The 20,032-nt window shown below is 45.4% G+C and overlaps 1 protein-coding gene and 1 pseudogene across 1 annotated transcript; both read right to left on the reverse strand.

The window, feature by feature from the left end:
• Window positions 1-560: 560 nt before the first annotated feature.
• LOC129852878 (cytochrome P450 2J2-like) lies at window positions 561-4,200 on the reverse strand (annotated as a pseudogene).
• A 3,902-nt stretch (window positions 4,201-8,102) lies between these two features.
• npc1l1 (NPC1-like 1) lies at window positions 8,103-19,461 on the reverse strand. The gene is given in 21 exon segments (XM_055920221.1): window positions 8,103-8,182; window positions 8,185-8,324; window positions 8,471-8,633; window positions 8,786-8,899; window positions 9,146-9,377; window positions 9,523-9,673; window positions 9,770-9,825; window positions 9,932-10,061; window positions 10,204-10,331; window positions 12,219-12,409; window positions 12,592-12,681; window positions 12,799-13,064; window positions 13,456-13,570; window positions 13,814-13,996; window positions 14,401-14,529; window positions 14,768-14,940; window positions 15,295-15,395; window positions 15,556-15,779; window positions 15,975-17,180; window positions 17,516-17,677; window positions 18,953-19,461. Coding segments are annotated over 21 exon segments (4,044 nt in total). The 5' UTR covers window positions 19,010-19,461; the 3' UTR covers window positions 8,103-8,149.
• Window positions 19,462-20,032: the final 571 nt, after the last annotated feature.

Genomic DNA, 20,032 nt, shown 5'->3' on the forward strand with positions numbered 1-20,032 from the left:
AAGGCTCACGATAACTTATTATAAAGTTGGGTAGCTGATATTCAGAGCTTAAATAGCCAAATTGATCAGTCACAGGAATCAGGACTAATAAAGACTAACTGCCTGTTTTCTTTTTCAATAAATGTGCAAAAATGTCTAAAAACAATATGTTTTCACTTTCTCATTAAAGGGTATTGTGTGTAGATGGGTGAGAGAATATATGTAATTCAGGCTGTAACACAACAAAATGTGGAATAAGTCAGAATGAATGCATCATTTAACCAGCATAAATATTCCTGTTAGTGGTGACGTTTCAACAGTACTAGGAAAGTAGAGGTTTGAAGTGAATCAGATCAGCTCCAAATTAGCTCTGTCAAATACTAATACATATTGCTTTAGTGGAAGGTCCTGAAGTTATACATAATTAGATTCAAGTCGTACATCCTTTTGGTTTATGTAAAGAATAAACTTGTACACGTCCTCTTCAAACGGTCTTGTTATAATTAAAGGAGCAGCTGTGTTTAGCACAGTGTGGGTGCACAGTGTATGGGGAGAGGGGTTCCTACAGGACAGTGGGAAGTTTATCTTGGTCTGGTGTGGATCTTAAAGGGGTGTGGTGTTCTTGTGGCTCCTTCCAGACTCGGCTCCACTCCATCCAGTGAAGATAAACTCAACTTCTGGAACAGACTGACGAAGAATAGGAAGAGTTCTGTACTGGCCAGACCCTCCCCCAGACACACACACACTTACCTGAGGAGGAGACATGCATACCTTAGGAATGTTACATGCAGAGAAGATCATGAATGGGGCCCGCCTTCTAAAGTGTCTCTCAGCATCCAGGAAGTGTTGTGGGTTGAAGGTGTCTCCCATTCAGTCTGATCAAACTGCACTGAGTTCAGGTTGGTCATCAACATCGTGCCCTAGAAGCAACATCTCGTAAGGAATCATTTGGAAATTGAGCAAATTGAAGGGATTAAACTGCTTGGAGTAACCCTGGATTGTAATTTGTCATGGCCAAAACAAATTGATACAACAGTAGCTAAAATGGGGAGAAGTCTCTCCATAATAAAGCGCTGCTCTGCCTTAATTCAGGATTGGTGTCCCGTCCATGGGACGGTTGAGCTAACGTAGGCTGATGCGATTAGCATGAGGTAAGTAACAAGAACACTTCCCAGGGCATAGTCATATCTGATATTGGCACAAAGCTTACATTCTTGTTAATCTAACTGCACTGTCCAATTTACAGTAGCTATTACAGTGAAATAATACTATGCTATTGTTTGAGGAGAGTGTACAATTTTGAACTTGAAAAGTTATTCATAAACCAATTAGGCACATTTGGGCAGTCATGATACAACATTTTGAACAGAAATGTAATGGTTCATTTGATCAGTCTAAAACTTTGCACATACACTGCTGCCATCTAGTGTCCAAAATCTAAATTGCAACTGGGCTGGAATAATACATTATGGCCTTTCTCTTGCATTTCAAAGATGATGGTACAAAAAAATAGCAAAAAATGTAGTTTTTTTCTATGTATTATCTTTTACCAGACTAATGTGTTATATTCTCCTACATTCCTTAAACATTTCCACAAACGTCAAAGTGTTTCTTTTCAAAAGGTATCAATAATATGCATATCCTTGCTTCAGGGCCTGAGCTACAGACAGTTAAATTTGGGTATGTCATTTTAGGCGAAAATTGAAAAAACAGGGTGGATCCTTAAGAGGTTTTAACAACACTATCAACAAGGCAGGTCCTAGTGGCCCTAGTTTTGTCGTACCTGGACTACTGTTCAGTAGTGTGGTCAGGTGCCACAAAGAGGGACTTAGGAAAATTACAATTGGCTCAGAACAGGGCAGTACGGCTGGCCCTTAAAAGTACACGGAGAGTCAACATTAATGATATGCATGTCAATCTCTCATGGCTCAAAGTGGAAGAGAGATTGTCTTCATCACTACTTGTTTTTGTAAGAAGAGTTGACAAGCTGAATGTCTGTTTAAACTACTTGCACACAACTCGGACACCCATGCATACACCACAAGACATTTCACCAGAGGTGAGAACAGACTATGGGAGGCGCACAGTACTACATAGAGCCATTACTACATGGAACTCTATTCCACATCAAGAAACTGATGCAAGCAGTAGAATCAGATTTTTTTTTTAAACAGGTAAAAATACACCTTGGAACAGCGGGGACTGTGAAGAGACACACACAACGTTACAGACACACGCATACGCACAGAAGCGCTATCACACGCACTCTACACACATGTACATTGTAATATTGTTGTATGGTGGCATTATACATTTTGTATTGTACATTCTGTATTGTAGATATGTAGTGGTGTAACAATGTTATATGATGCACTGTTTTATCTTTTGTTTTATGTGTGATTTAAGTGCCTTAATGTGTTTTGACCCCAGGAAGAGTAGCTGCTGCCTTGGAAATGAATACATATACAAAAACAAACACATATAAGAACAAACTCCAAAAACTGCCCTACACATAACACAACACATACACACCTCTGGTATGAAGTACCCCCACACAGCGTAGTGTCTTTGTGTGCCATCCTGGGTGCGTTGAGAGGTGCGACGTTGCCCATCCTCTGGATCTCGTGGATGACAGCGTCCGTGAAGGGCATCTTGGCTCTGTGTATATTGGGCTGGAGGGACAGGCCCATCGCTGTCTATCTCAGCCTGGACCTTATCCGTGTGTCACAACAGAGGGCTTAACCAATCAATCAAAATCAACCAATCAGTGTTCTCAGGACCTTCTCTGTGGAGGAATATCAGCTCCAGTTCGGATAACTGTCAACCTCAGCATAAATCTTCGTGAGGGAGACATACACTGAGTACACCAAACATTAGGTGTACTCAGTGTACCTTCCTGAAGTAGATTAACAAGTGACATCAATACGGGATCATAGCTTTCACCTGGATTCGCCTGGTCAGGCTGTCACGGAAAGAGCAGGTGTTCTTAATGTTTTGTAAAGTCAGTGGAATGCCTATCAGGCGCACCCTGTATGTGTGGCTGTGTGATCATGTAGAGCAGGGTGGTGGAGGTGGTCTCTGTGCCGGGCAGGAACAGGTCCAGAGAGCACAGCGCCTTACATTGTGATGTCGGGGGAGGGGTTCATCCTCTCACGATGTGAAAGGCCTCAATCCCAAATGAAGGTTTTAAAGGTTGGTGGCACCGTAATTGGGGAGGACGGACTCGCGGTAATGGCGGGGAATTAGTGGAACGGGGTCAAATACATCACACCCGTGGGTATGATGCCATTCCATTCGATCTCTTCCGGCCATTAGAGGGTCTAGAGGGTTTTAGAGGGTCTGCTAAAAGACCCAAATGTAATAATTGGAAGGAAATAGCATCAGAGTAACAGCCTTACATTCTTCATCTCTATGAGGAAGGTGTCTATGTATTCTCGCAGTGCGTTGGGATCCAGGTCCCGCCTGTGTCTCTCCACCTCCTCCCCGATGAAAGCCTCCATGGCCTTGCAATGGCTGAAGATGGCATTGTGAGGTCCTGGGAGGTGCTTCATCATGCCAGGGAATGCCTCGTACAGCTACAGGGATAAAACATGGCACTTCAGTGGGATTGTTTGTCTCACTGAGCAGGGACACCACCTTCATTAAAGGTGTAATCTGTCAGTAAACTTCACTGGCAGAAATAGACTCTCCTGAGTGGGAGCTGCCCCTGAAAACAAAGAAGACCGATAGTGGCTTATGCCCTCCATGTCTCACTGCTGCTGATGGTGTCCTTCCACTCATGTCCTACTGCTGGTGTCCTACCAGGTTGATGTCCTACTGCTGGTATCCTACCAGGTTGATGTCCTACTGCTGGTATCCTACCAGGTTGATGTCCTACTGCTGGTGTCTTACCTGTTGATGTCCTACTGCAGCTGTCCTACTGTTGGTGTCCTACCTGTTGACGTCTTACCTGTTGATGTTCTACTGCTGGTGTCCTACCTGCTAGTGTCATATTGCTGGTGTCCTGCTGGTTTTCTACTGCTGGTGTCCTACCTGGTGGGGTCCTACCTGCTAGTGTCCTACTGTTAGTGTGCTACTGATGGTGTTTTACTGCTCATGCCCAACCTGGGTCCATAGGGATCCCACTATCAGCATGGCCTCAGATAGGTAGTTTAGCAGGGTCTGGAAGCTGTGGTCGCTGTAGTCACTGCGCCTCCCAAAACTCCTGCTGATATTAGACATAGCAGTAGTTCAGGAGAGACACATGGCCAAAAGGCTCACTTGGGTAGAAAGAGAAGGGAGATTGTAATAAAAAGTAAACGTCCGCTCACTGCTATTGTTATCTGTTGTTCAAACTTGGAAACACAAGGTTGACGAACAGCATTCATATTTAATTACCAGAGCCAACTCATGTCAGAAGTTATTGATGTCAGCGATGAGGAGGAAGAGGAAAACAAGTCCAGATTCACCTGAAGATCATAGTACCACTAACTATTAGTCATGTATCAGCTCAACTAAGTCCACAGTGGACTTTCACTGTTTACTTTTAGGGCTGACTGACGCAACCTGCCTGTAACTCCATCCGTCAAATACATTTCAGTTGCCAAAGCTTCTAGATGGGAGTCTGGCACTATACATTGTATTGCCTTAGTAAGGTAGGAGCAGGTAGAGAGTGACAGTCTGAATTCAAGAGACTTCACATAATAATGATTAGAGCTTTTCCAGATCCTAAAGCAATGGAACTCACCTCATATGTGTAACACCCACCTGGATGATGACGCTGTGCTAGGAAGCTCACCACACATCAAATCAAAGTTTATTTGTCACGTGCGCCGAATACAACAGGTGTAGACCTTACAGTGAAATGCTTACTTACAGGCTCTAACCAATAGTGCGAAAAAAAGGTGTGTGTGTGTGTGTGTGTGTGTGTGTGTGTGTGTGTGTGTGTAAGTAAAGAAATAAAACAACAGTAAAAATAGGCTCTAACCAATAGTGCGAAAAAAAGGTGTGTGTGTGTGTGTGTGTGTGTGTGTGTGTGTGTGCGTGTGTAAGTAAAGAAATAAAACAACAGTAAAAATACATTTGAAAATAAGAGTAGCAAGGATATATACAGACACCGGTTAGTCAGGCTTATTGAGGTAGTATGTAGTAGTAGCGTAAAAGGAGGAGTTGACGGGAGGTGGGACACAATGCAGATAGCCCAGTTAGCCAATGTGCGGGAGCACTGGTTGGTCGGGCCAATTGAGGTAGTATGTACATGGATGCATGTTTAAAGTGACTATGCATATAAGATAAACAGAGAGTAGCAGCAGCGTAAAAGAGGGGTTGGGGGGGGCACACAATGTAAATAGTCTGGGTAACCATTGGTTACCTGTTCAGAAGTCTTATGGCTTGGGGGTAAAAACTGTTGAGAAGCCTTTTTGTCCTTGATTTGGCACTCTGGTACCGTTTGCCATGCGGTAGTAGAGAGAACAGCCTATGACTGGGGTGGCTGGGGTCTTTGACAATTTTTAGGGCCTTCCTCTGACACCGCCTGGTGTAGAGGTCCTGGATGGCAGGCAGCTTTGCCCCAGTGATGTATTGGGCCGTATGCACTACCCTCTGAAGTGCCTTGCTGTCAGAGGCAGAGCAATTGCCGTACCAGGCAGTGATGCAACCGGTCAGGATGCTCTCGATGTTGCAGCTGTAGAACCTTTTGAGGATCTCAGGACCCATGCCAAATCTTTTTAGTTTCCTGAGGGGGAATAGGCTTTGTCGTGCCCTCTTCACGACTGTCTTGGTGTGTTTGGACCATTCTAGTTTGTTGGTGATGTGGACACCAAGGAATTTGAAGCTCTCAACCTGCTCCACTACAGCCCCGTCGATGAGAATGGGGACGTGCTCGGTGCTCCTTTTTCTGTAGTCCACAATCATCTCCTTAGTCTTGGTTACGTTGAGGGATAGGTTGTTATTCTGGCACCACCCGGCCAGGTCTCTGACCTCCTCCCTATAGGCTGTCTCGTCGTTGTCGGTGATTTGTGCAAATTTATAAAAAATTCTAAACAGAAATACCTTTTGTGCATAGGTATTCAGACCCTTTGCTATGAAACTCGAAATGGAGCTCAGGTGCATCCTGTTTCCATTGATCATCCTTGAGATATTTCAACAACTTGATTGGAGTCCACCTGTGGTAAATTAAGTTGACTGGACATCGTTTGGAAAGGCACACACCTGTCAATATAAGGTCCCACAGTTGACAGTGCACGTCAGAGCAGAAATCCAAGCCATGAGGTTGAAAGAATTGTCCGTAGAGCTCCGAGACAGGATTGTGTCGAAGCACAGATCTGGGGAAGGGTACCAACATTTTTTTGCAGCATTGAAGGTCCCCAAGAACACAGTGGCCTCCATCATTCTTAAATGGAAGAAGTTTGGAACCACCACTAGTTAAATATGTGTGTGTATTAGGCCTACTGACGGTCGATACTGATAATGGCTAATGTTTAACATATTGTAAAAATCGGGGTTAGCCTATAATTAAGACATTCAAGAGTGCCCATCCCTGCAAGTTAATAGGCGTACAATTGAAATTCTGCATAATGGCACAGCATTTCATAAACTTTACTGTGGGAAAGTTGATGTGTTAATATGCGTCAGTTTAATGTCATACGACTGGTTTCACATTTGCCTTCAGTGATTATAAGGTGAAATATATCTAAAACAAGTTTCATTTATATTTACAATTCCCTTATCCAAATGGATTACTCATTCTTACCTAGCTCTTATCAATAGCACTTCTCAAGTTGTAAATCACAGTGCATGATGGACAATAGTGTTGTTTCTGTTGAGATTTGTTTTTATAGATGCTTGTTCCACTTGGAACCGGTAGGTACGCTGGTTTCCTCTCGCTTAAAGGTGGTGGAATTATGAGGGAATTAAGTCAAGGTCAGAATAAGGCATATCTGTAGACACACCTCCACCTCGCCTTAATTTATTCTACCTCCACCCGAATGAATAGCGGGTGAATAGCGTGCTATTCTCATGCTTCTGTTCAAGGTCAGAATATGCATGGCGATAAAGGTGCATTAAAAGGGAATTGGAATCGGCCCCATTGTGCTTATGTAATGCATTTATTGTGAATTATGAAAATCATTATGCCATTTTATCCCTGGGTTTCTCACAGCCTACAAAGTCAAGTCACACATACTTTACAGACATGTTTAATATTCATTTCACAATATTTTTTACAGACAATACAGAAAATTATTTTCAAGACTATTTACTATCAACAACTGGAGTGTATTCTCTGACTGTAATTTAGGGGAAGGCAACTAGATTCAGCTGCTGGCCGAATTTTGTCGGAGTGGATGGTGGGGGAACCGAAACATAATTCGAATCATTTGTACACTGCAAATTGACCACAACCAAAAAGAGATTGTATTTGAAAATAACTATAATTCCGTACCTTGACTACATTCTTTTTTATTCGTAGGAACACTCGATGAACAGATTTTGTGAATGAAACTCATTTTTAGTTGATTTAATTAATAGATACAACATATTTAAATTAAATTAACATACATTTAACTGACACACAAAACAATTCTAATAGTATAAAAAACGAATTTTGCTAGCATATTTGTTTGTAATTTCTCACTAGGAACCACTTTGGGCCTGCATAATTTGCAATGCAGAAATCATCCTGCCGGTTCCTCCTGCCCAGGCCGAAACTGTCACATACAGAATATGGACATGAGAGACTACATGTCTACATTACACAGTATACTATTAGAAGTAATGTCTCTGTTGAACGACCAATAGGTCCCTCAGTTCAGTACGTGGTTATGTATCTCCACTCCACACAGTTCATCTGGTAGTAGATATTGCACGGTCGTCTCTATTGCGGCCTTCAGTCCTGCCTTTCCCGAATAAGGGGACATTGCCGCTAGTGCCATAGATGAAGATCTGCACATATGGCTCAATATATAGAATCTCTATTAGACCCTCCTTTGCTACATACATTGTCCTTGCTTCGGGCTCTTGTGGTTCCTATGGTTACGGAGGTATATGTTGATCAACTGGAAACAGTTGTTTAGGTAGTGGTGTTCAGAAATGGCCCACTCTCACCATTTTATCTTATTTTAGCTGTTCCTCAGAGATTGTCTCTGGGGGGGGGGGGGGTATTGTGTCTTCTATTGCAACCTTTTTGAGGTTCTCAGTGGTGAGGGGTTCGTACGGGGTGATGGGGGGGGTGGTGTCGGGGTTGGGGCTGTTCTCCTGGTCTTCATAGCCGATGTTGTCATAGATGTTCTTGGTGCTGCTACTCAGCTCCAGCGCCTGGGTCTTGGCCTGCTGTAGCCGTAGCAACACTGCCTTATTCACTCCAGGACCTGAGAGACACACAGGATTGGGGAAAAAGGTATCAGTCCAAAAAAGGTCACAGAGTGAAAACCTTCCTTCAGTGACTAATCTGTTGGTTGACACGCGCCCACGCACGCACGCACACACACACACACACACACACACACACTCTCACCGAAGTAGCTGAGCAGCACGGGCAGGAATATGAGACCATGGGCCATGCCCAGCAGAGTGATAACCAGGTTTAAACGGAAGAAGAATATCTGGATGAGCTGGGCTTTGGCAAATGCCAACACAACTATGCCAGGCAGGTTCGTCATGGCGACGCCAGCAAACACCTGTAGAACCGCACAGGGACAAACATACGTTCAGCGTTAATAAAAAAAAAAAAAGAAAGTCCATTAAGGGTCCACATATATCTTTGTGGTTAAAACAAGGCCATATATCTGATGGCTGTACAGGGATTGTGTGGTCTGGCACTTGGACTCACCGCACTGCCCATAGTAGCAGTAGCCTCCTTGGCTCTCTCTACATGTGTAGGCTGGATGCTCATGGCAAAGGAACGTGTCATGTGAGATACAAACTCCACAGAGATACCCACCGCCTGCGGACCAGCGAGAGAGAGAGAGAGAAGGGGGAGGGTTGGGGTGTAAAACGCATGTTTGCTTATGTCAAGTGCAGCTTGGGTGGGGACAGTGGCTTATAGTCCATTTCAAGATGTAAATATAGGGGACACTATCTACAGCACGTGTACAAACAGGATGTATGAGGTTTCAAACTGGTGCTGAAGTTGAGACACGTTGCAACAAGTTGCACCCGCACCAACACAAGTAGTGATCTGGTTCCATACCGTGACCAGGTTGATAAGAGCCACAGCGTTGTAGTCGATGCCCCACAGTGTCATGACGCCCACGGTATCCACGGTGATCATGATGATGGTGAGGAGGTTGAGAGCGCCGGAGCGCAGGTCCATGCCCAGTAGCAGACAGCACACCACGAAGGTTGGCAGTAGGCACAGGGAGATGTTAAACAGTCCCTCAGACACAATGGTCAGGTACTGTTCATAGAACACATAGGTCACCCTGGAAGGAGAAGAGGAGGACAGTCTGATTAACTGATGCTTGTCCACAGCCTCTCCCAGAGGGGAAAGGAGGAATAGATGTATAAGGAAATATGTGAGAAGTGGAGAAAAAGATGAGAAAGGAGGAGGACGCTGAGCTAACACACGTGTAGGGGAAGACCTCAAAGTCCGGGGATGTGCCAGGTATGGCTCTCATGCTGAGGGTGATGTTGTGGGCCAACTCTCTGGCTATTTTTAGAGCTGCAGTGAACTCCTTGGAGGTGGTCAGGGCCGTGTGGTACGCCATGAACCTGGTGGCTAACAACACAGACACACAGGTCACCTTCGACTTCCGAAGCTTTATTGTCTGTGTATTAGGTTAAAATGTGATAGATAATATCCAGTATTCCTCACCTATAATTTCTCCACTCTCGTCTGTGATCACAGCCTTGTCATAGGCTCCTAGGCCTCTGTTAGGAAGAGAAACGGACCATTACACACATGCATGTGTGTATGAGTGTGTGTGCGTGCGTGCATGTGTACGAACGTGTGTGTGTGTGTGTGTGTGACACTCACCCCTTAGGGCACTGCAGGTCGGGCCTGTTGCCTAGGAAGTCTGGTAGGAAGCGGTTGAATTGCTCCATGTCGGGCCTCAGTACCCCGTTCTCGGGACTCTTCATACACTTCTGCCCACACAGGAAGGCCGCTAAGCACACAAACCATTATACATCAGGTTAGATATACACCATGTTTCTTTGTGTTTTATTCATGCATAACAAACAGAGAGGATAATGTTCTTTGTTTTTAGTTCCGGTTGTCCGGCTGTCTCTGAGGTACTTGGTACTCACATTCGCTCGCGGGACAGAATTTCCCTTTGTTAGGACCGAAGGAATAGAGCCGACAGCATTTGGATCCAGGGTTTAGCCAGTCAATGAAGTCGTCCACCCACGAGTTTGCTGGGATGGCCAAGTAAGATCTGTTAATCATATGAATGAGTTTGGACTCATTAAAACAAGCACCGTTATGTATCAGAAAGTAACCATCATTCTGCATCGTTACGAACTTCCCCCTTATTTCATTTCACTTTCATCCACGTTCACACAAACCCCCAGAGTCAGCCGAACTTTGGCCTTGGAATACTACCTTTTACATTTACAATACCAGCTGCTGATATGGCAAATCGAAAATAAAGGTGCATTAATCAGGTGGCGATACCAGCAGCCCTGAGACCTTATCTCCACGCTAGAGAGGACAGAAGTGTGGCGCTTTCTGACCACAAATGCTATTTAACCACTAACCCTATCCATAACCCTTACCCCCTAAAATGAACCTTAATCCTAAACCTAGACTAAGAATAAATAGCTTGCTCATCAAATTTGATGATATAGCCTTTCTATCCTCTTGAACATCTAGTCCCTGATCTATTCTTGAATGTGTTTGGTGTAACTGGGTTGATCATTAAGTGTTGTGATTGGCTGTGTGTGAGGTGGCCTTGTGGATATCAAGAAGTTCAAGGTTGAGTGTAGTGGGGGAAAAGGGTGAGGGAGGAGTCAGAGAGACAGACTGGAAACAGAACAACAACACTGTTAGAAGGAAGTAGTGTTTGAATATACACTGAGTGTACAAAACATTAAGAACACCTTCCTAATCTTGAGTCCCCCCCCCCCCCCCTTTGCCCTCAGAACAGCCTCACTTCGTCAGGGCATGGACTCTACAACATGTCGAAGCGTTACATAGGGATGCTGGCCCATGTTGACTCCAAAGCTTCCCACAGTTGTGTCAAGTTGGCTGGATGTCCTTTGCAAAAGGGTTATTCAGCTGTCCCCATAGGACAACCCTTTTTGGTTCCAGGTAGAACACTTTTTGGTTCCAGTTAGAATTATTTTGGGTTCTATGTAGAACCCTCTAGGGAAATGGTTCTAAATTGAACCCAATAGGCCCTACACCCAAACAAGGGCACTGCGTTCATCCACCTCTGGCCTGCTCGCCTCCCTACCACTGAGGAAGTACAGTTCCCGCTCAGCCCAGTCAAAACTGTTCGCTGCTCTGGCACCCCAATGGTGGAACAAACTCCCTCACGACGCCAGGACAGCGGAGTCAATCACCACCTTCCGGAGACACCTGAAACCCCACCTCTTCAAGGAATACCTAGGATAGGATAAAGCAATCCTTCTGCCCCCCCCCCCCTTAAAAGATTTAGATGCACTATTATAAAGTGGCTGTTCCACTGGATGTCATAAGGTGAATGCACCAATTTGTAAGTCGCTCTGGATAAGAGCGTCTGCTAAATTACTTAAATGTAAATGTAAATGTTCTACCTGGAACCAAAAGGGTTCAATCTGGAACCAAAACGGGTTATTCAAAGGGTTTTCCTATGGGGACAGCTGAAGAAGAAACCTTTCATGTTTAAGATAGCACTTTTTTCTAAGACTGTGTGTGGTGAATCATTCTTGATACACTCGGGAAGCGGTTGAGCATAAAAATACAGCAGCACTGCAGTTCTTGACACAAACCGGTGTGCCTAGCGCCTACTACCATACCCCATTCAAAGGCACTTCAATCTTTTGTCTTGCCCATTCACCCTCTGAATGGCACACACACAATCCATGTCTCAATTGGCTTAAAGGCTTAAAAAGTGGATTGAAGTGACATCAATAAGTAATCATGGCTTTCACCTGGATTCACCTATGTCATGGAAAGAGCATGTGCTCTTAATGTTTTTGAACACTTAGTGTATACAAGCCAATTTACCCACACCCAATATAAAGTGCTTTGAGACCAGGTGAAAATAACTAGCTTTCTAAATGTAATTATGATTATTATTTGTATCCTCCGTTTAATCTAAAATCGAATGACTACTCACAGGTCAGGGTATTCAGTGGCGTACTGGATCTTCTGAGTGAGAGAGAAGGGGTCACAGCCCACACTGGAGCAGGTTGCATTCATACCCGTTACGCTGGTGAAGTTAAAGCCCTTTGTTGTGACAAAATAGGTCGGGACGCCCACCTCAAAGTATGCATACAGGTACTTGAAATACTCCAACATGTAGGAACCCTGAGACAGAGGACGAGAGGAGAAGGTGTCACGTGGCCAGTACATGGATGAAAATGTACTGTTATTTATGCGCTTTCTTGTCATTCATACTGTATGTTGTTATATGTTATTCATGAATGAATGAATGAATGGATAAAGGGTCATGGGAGATGCATTCAAGCAGTAGCCCGGGTGTCACTCACCTGGGGCATAGCCAGCTCCTGATCCAGGCCCACTGTCACATAGAACATCAGGTAGATGGAGGAGATGAACATAAAGATGAACACAACCATCTGGCAGAGGGAGAGAGGAGGAGGACTTCAACCACAACCATAACCACAACCAGCCAAATGAGCTAACTAGAGGGAACATCAGTGTATAAAAGGTAAAAAAGACAATCGTTTATTTACCACTATGACCCTGGTGACGGGGTGGAGGAGGACGAGGGCATAGTATTTCCTCATGACGGGCAGAAGGAAACCCTCGTTGGGTTTGGAGGGGGCCGTGGTCTTGACGGTGACGCAGCAGGCCAGCTCGCAGCGGTTCCCGTCCTGCCGTCTGGCGTCCAGGGACAGCAACGCCACGAAGGCCGTCATCTGCAGCACGAAGTCCATGAGCACAGCCAGGGCAGCGTACAGAGCAAAGGACTTGACAGCAGGCATGGTGCTCAGAGCGCCTGGGAGACAGAGGTGAGGAACAGAAGCGGTTAGTCATTAACATAGAGTATGTAAACCCCCTTCACAGACGCCATGTGTATTGAATGGATTAGAGTAAATGGATGGAATGTAGGCTACATCCTGGTATGTATAGACCACTATTGTCATTGCCATTGACAGTGACTTTTGAAAGAACGTGCTGTTGCTAACCTTGTACCCAGGCTCATTGCTACCACGTAGGTTTGACAGAGCGAGTCGGCCGGTGGACGAGTCTACTTACTTGCACACCTGATGAATTACTACAGGTTCAGAGGAGTCAATAAGAAAAATAGCATCTCTCTGACAAGAAATTCCAGTGTCTTTTCTGTGTGCTCTGTCCCTATGTTCTAGAGTGCGCCAATGGGAGCTCACCCAGGAAGAAGCAGACAGACTCGGAGAGAGAGCACAGGAGCATGCTGGGAGCTACATTTCCAAGGACACGTCCGATCTGCTCCTCCCTCTTCTCGCCTGGCCTCCGTGCGTCCCTCTGAGAGAGAGAGAGTTTTACTATTACCAGAGAGAGAAAATATTACCACCTGACGAAGACCATTATGAGTGAACCAACGGAACTATCGATCGTTGTGGAATACCAAAACAGTCAAGTGACTTACAGCCACACGCCCATGCACACGCACACGCACACGCACACACTAAAAGCAGCTGAGCAGTAGGAATATGAGACCGTGGGCCACGCCCAGCAGAGTGATAACCAGGTTTAAAACACACACACCTGGTACTCCAGAACGAAGATAAAGATGTTGTCAGCTCCTACGGCTAGCACCAGGAAGGGGACAACCTGGAGGATGATCAGAGAGGAGGGGATACCGATCCAGGCGTAGAAACCCATGGAGGCCAGGACAGAGCAGCCCACCACCAGTATACCACCCAGACCAACCAGGAACTTCGAATCCACCTGTAGGGACACCACAGAGGTCAGGGGCAGCTCCTGTTTACCACTGTTTCCCGTATGGCATAGGAAAACCTTTTAGTCCACCCTAGTCATATACAGTACAGTGTTTCATCTATTTTACAAACTAGCGTTACAGTTTTTAATATTATGGAGAATTCCATTTTTTGTTCCATCTAGCCCTCCAAAAGCCTAAGCAGGCATAAAAATCAGCAATTTTAGAGAATATGACTATCTGCATCTGGACATGCTGTACCTATACAGTCGTTTCCTCCTTTCTTTCCTTGTATAATGCTAAGGTTATTGATTTTACTTTCTGATTAGGGCCAAGTGTTTTCTGTGGGTGTCTGGCTAAAATGGCAGGAGTTGAAATTCAAATTGGCCCATTGTATTTGCGTGAGTGGTCTCACCAGTATTCGACTGAAGGAGGTGTACTCCCCCAGAGCCACAGCGATGTACACAAAGATAACAGCATAGCTAATCATAAAGATGGGGATGTCCTCCACTGTCGTCCTGTTAATCTCATCCTCCAATGACCTCTACAGTGAGAGAAATAGAGGGGTTCGGAGAAGGGGTGAGAGATGGGAGAGAGCAGTGGCAGAGAAGGATATAAAGAAAAGGAGAGAGGGGAGAGGACAGAGAGAGGTAATTCTAGACTAATAAAGCAATGTATTTCAATATTGTGACCATGTAATGTCTTCCAAGGTAAATAGCAGGTAATCAATAAGTAGACTGTCTGTATGGGAGATATCCCTGTCTGTGTGCTTACGTACGTACCTCAGCCATGTACGCAAAGGTGAACGGGTTGCCTGGACTCTTCTGGTACTCTTGGACTATGTCCAGGAACCTCTGCTCCCACTCCAGGGCCACCTTGAACTTAACGCTGTCTCGAGGGTAGTTATTGAGGGAGAATGTCAGGATGAGAGCTTCTGCTGTAGTGTAGCCTTCATCTGAGAGAGGGGAGATTACGAAAGCTGGGTTAACACACAGGATTCATCTAATATATAATAATAAATGCCATTTAGCAGAGGATTTTATCCAAAGCGACTCATGCGTGCATACATTTTACATACGGTTTGTCCCGGGAATCGAACCCACTATACTGGCGTAGGAAGCGCCAACGCTGTGCTACGCTCTAACGACTGAGCTACGGCGAACCACGAGTCATCGATTCTATGAAGTGTCGTCAAGCTATTAGATTAGTGTTGGCGTCTGTTCTGCGGGATTGGTAGCAGAGCAAAAGAAGAATGCAATCTATGGACTATTAAACTATTATTACAAAAGAAAACAACGTGAAGACTTACTCTCATATCCTCCCACTGCGAGGAAGGGGAAGACTGGTGCTCCGTAGTCAGCCATGCAGCTCAACTGCAGGTCAGTGATGTCTTTGAACGACAGGGGAGAGCTGCAGGGAATGGGGTATACAAGATCGTGTTTCATTTAACTGCCTTACCGTCAATGGTGAAACATATTTGAACAAAGATAATGAATATTTCAAAACAGCTCTAGAATCTGATTGTGTTTTCACCGATAGAAAGGGGAGGTACATCACAAATCAGACTTACTTGACGCAGTAGATGAAGTGGTCTCTCCAGTCCACCTCCTTGGTCACGCCCAGCTCCGTCATGTTGACTTTAGCGTTGAGGTTGTCCACACTGTTCTGGAAGTACTGGGGCAGGCTGTTGACAGCACAGTCGGTCAGCTTGGGGTTGGAGGGGTTGAGAGGCGCGAAGCACACATCCTTCAGACTTGCCGTACGGTTCAGATCATTCGACCAGAACTCAATGTTCTGCAGACAGAGTTGAAACAATAACGGAGTTTAGTATTGAATTACTTTAGTGATTTCTGATTATCACCATCCTTAAGAATAAATACAATATGTCAATAATCACATGTTCTCTATCGTAGACCTGGTAGAACTACTACTAACACAATTGTCATGATATTTCAGTAATACCAATTATAGTGCCATTGCCTACCCTACCTGAATCTTCTTCTGCAGCTCTAGAAGTTCCAGGATCAGGTCTTTGGCAATGATTCCACTGAAGTTCTGCTTCCCGAACAACAACGAGTCGTAGAAGTGACCAGGTCGGCCCGGCGCTGTCAGGATCAGCTGGTTGGTTCTAAAGAATGGGTCAAAGAGCTTGTCGTGGATGTCCTTCTCCATACGGGCGCGGCTGTTTGGGGCAGACCACAGCTGGACCGGGTCGGTGGTCAGTTCGATGTGCATGAGTCCTGTGGCGAAAGCAGCTGTGACCACAGCCGACGCTAGCAGCACCTTGAGGGGGTGGGAGGCAATGAGGGTGCCCCATGCCTGGAACCCAGAGCCCAGGAACTCCTGAGTAGCCAGGCTGTTCTTGTCTGTACACGTCACCTCCCACGGTTCAATCAGCCTCTCACTAACGTTGTTCCCATTCTTATCCATCCCTTTCCCCTTTCCTTTCCCTTTCTCAGAGTCCTTGCCCTTTTCCTTCCTCAGGAGGTAGGTGGAGAGCACAAAGAGCAGGAAGGCTAGAATGAGAACGCAGAGGAAGATCACACATAGCACCAGGTAGCCGTCCACCCCTCCGATGGTGAAGGGTTCTGCGGGGGGTGGGGGAGAGGGTACGACCGGGCACGAGGCCTGGCAGTCCTGGCAGGAGCAAACCTCTGCCCCTGTTGGGGTCACCTCGTTACACCCCAGCGCCCTCCCAGCGTAAGGCACGACCCCATCGGGTATCCCCTCGGTGACCCCTTCTGGAATCAGCCTGAAGTCGATGTCCAGTGGGGCCAGGCCATTACTGGAGTCTCCCTGGAAGTCATACCAGCGCTGAGCCGTACACAGTGCTGAGCCATAGCGTCCACACATGGTAGCGATGGCATATCCCCCCGTGGCGGGAATCCTCACGTTCTTGCAGGACTCAAAGGATTTGTCAGCAAATGAGGTGGACAAGTAGGCCTGGTAACCCACCACAGCCTCTTTGATAATCCCCGAGCTGTTGACGTTCATGGTGCGTGTCACGTTCACGGTCACGGTCTGGTCAGGGCTGCAGGTGTTGATGCAGTGGAGGTGGGCAAAGTTGTCAGCACAGGAGGGGCAGCGAATGAGCACTGCCTTGGACAGCATCAGGCTCATTTCCAGGGACTTGAGCTGCTTTATAGAGCAGCAGGCGGTGGTGCTGCCCTCTCCACGGTCCAGCATGGGGCACACCTAGAATCATAACAACAGTAAGGTAATTTACCTGAAACTTGACATTGCTCTGTTGCTTTAAAACACTGTCATCTCTCTCTCTCTCTCTCTCTTTCTCTCTCTCTCTCTCTCTCTCTTTCTCTCTCTCTCTCTCTCTCTCTCTCTCTCTCTCTCTCTCTCTCTCTCTCTCTCTCTCTCTCTCTCTCTCTCTCTCTCTCTCTCTCCCTCTCTCTCTCTCTCTCTCTCTCTCTCTCTCTCTCTCTCTCTCAGACAGACAGACAGACAGACAGACAGACAGACAGACAGAACCATCCAGACAGAACCATACAGAGAGTTACTGGGCCAGAACCACTGACCTTTTTGAGTTGTTGGTAGTGCGCCCCCTCGAGGGCTCGAGCGCGGCTATAGTTGAGGCAGGGGATTATGGGGGGGAGGAGGGATCCCGCCACCGTTGGGTTTTTACCACACTCCTCGTAGAAGGCACAGTATCCTGGCTCATGACGGGCCTCTAAGACAACCTGGGGGATACAAACACACGTAGGATCTCAGTTTGATCACTATGTGTTGCTGAGAATTGTCCTGCACGGCAGGAAATGCAAACTTGTAGTGTATTTGAGTTTTAAAAAGGCTTCTAAATTTTGTCATTACCACTTTGACTTGATTTGCCCTCGCGAAAAGTGTATCAACCCCAACAAAAAATGTCTATGAATTATAATCCACATAATAATTCACATTTCCTGTTGTTGGAGGATTATTTCCTGCTGGAGCAAACTGGCTCAAATTAAGATCCTAGTGAACGGACAGAGTTAGTATGGCTGAGTGGAGATAGTGGTCGTGTAACCATAATACACATTTTCACTTTTTCACCCTTCTGGTTGGGATACTCTTCTAAGTTCCACTATCTATTTTTCAACTGATAAAAATTTCTGGCCGACAAATATTCTGTATTCTGTATTCGCCTTCCTGAAACTTCTTATCAATGAGATTATACAGTTGTTTTTTACCTTGCTCTTTGTCGTTTGTGCGTAATGACAATAAGAGGGTGGAGAGAGTAAGTTACTGTATGTACAAGGCTTATTATTTACCAGCACAGATAGTATTAGTATGTACAGGAATAGAGAGATTAGAGACAGTTTTCAACAGAAGGAAACAAAATGTCAGATTAGCTCACTATTTCTGAGTACCTGACTGTTTCTGCATTCAACATGGCTAAATGCCTTGTTTTAGTAAGGCGACAATAAATGGTAGTGAAAGAATATCTTCACTCCCTCAATTAGTCCATTCGTCTGCATCAATACAGTAAAGTTCCCGGCTTCTCTGTTTTAGATATCCTAAAACAACACATTTGACAACACTTGAAAAGAATCATAAAAATAGAGGAAGGGTTATTGGACTATGACCACTAAGTAAACTTGACGGTCGCCCCTTAGTGAAAAAGTATAAAAACTACAGTTCCTCAATTTTACAATGAATTGCATAATATTACATACACCTAAACTTTGCATTAATATTAACACATCCCAGTAGATATTACAGTTACACTTTCCTTTAAGTCTATTATTATATTCAAAGAAATATAGTCAAATTCAAGTACTGGATTCTGAGTTATTGTGATTCTGTTAGTGTTGAATGGCAACGTAGACACTTGCAAGTTGTTTAACTACCACACCCTGTAACACCAGTGGTGGAAATGGAAACGCCATCAACACAAAATGCCCTCCTGGGACACAGTTCCAGGAGGTTCCATCTCTACCTCTAGATAACAGCCATCAGGGAGAAACAGAAGGACTTACCAGACAGGCCAGGAGTGTGAGCAGGGCAGTGGCACGGCTCATAGTGGGTCTACCCATGCTGCTACACCTCACAGCTAAGAAAGAGCCTGGAACTCCAGGTATAATCGGTTTAGTTGCAGTCGTACAATGGCAGGTCTCCCCTTTGAAAAGAGAGTTTTAATCTCAATAAGATCACTTGAATAAATAACAAAAAATGTGATGTTTTCTTTCCAGTGAAGGGATGAGATAGTGAGAGAGGTCTCTATGTGTTAGTCCTCCGTCTCGGTCTCTGTCTGTCTGCCTGCCTGCCTGTCTGTCTGTCAGTCCCAGGGGTGACAGCCAGGGGTAGGAAAAGGCGAAGACATCAGCCACCCCGCCCCATGACTAGTATCAGTGGTGTCACCTGTTTTATCTGGCCTGATCCAGTGAATGCCAATCAGAACGAGCGAAGAGACATTCATCTGATTGATAATTAACCAGGGAGAATGAGGATGGTGGAATGTTACCAGGAGACAGAGAAACTTGGAAAACAAAACAAAATAACATACATACCGCCACCGCCCTCTACGGCCCACAACACCCCTGCGCTTACCCCCCTCACCCCTATTCCAGCTTTACCTCATTAATTCAAGGTTTGGTTCACTTGTATTTGTGTCAATGAACAAGGAGGAAGCGAGAAGGAGATAGCGAGAGAGAAACAGAGAAAGAGAAAGGGGGTGGAAGGTGGCAGAAAGGAGTTACAAGAGAGGAAGAGTGAAACGTTAGGAGAGAGAGAGGGTGGTGAGAGTGGGAGAAAGAGAGAGTTGCTGTAATTCGTAGGTTGATGTCCATCTCCTGAGTACGTGTGTTTGTTTAACTGAATGTAAATACTTCTGGGTCGATGGGAGCTTCTATTCCAGAGCACTTTTTGACCTACAGTTGGAGAGGTGGTATCAGAGATTAGTTTAGAGTTGTGTTTGGGTCCCTCTGATATCACACAGTAAGAATCCATTTAGGCCAATAACCCACTGTGCACAGACGTCAGTTCAACATCTATTCCACGTTGCTTCAACATAATTTCATTGAACTGACGTGGAAACAACGTTGATTCAACCAGTGTGT

Source organism: Salvelinus fontinalis, chromosome 4, assembly GCF_029448725.1.
Source record: "Salvelinus fontinalis isolate EN_2023a chromosome 4, ASM2944872v1, whole genome shotgun sequence".
NCBI lineage: Eukaryota > Metazoa > Chordata > Actinopteri > Salmoniformes > Salmonidae > Salvelinus > Salvelinus fontinalis.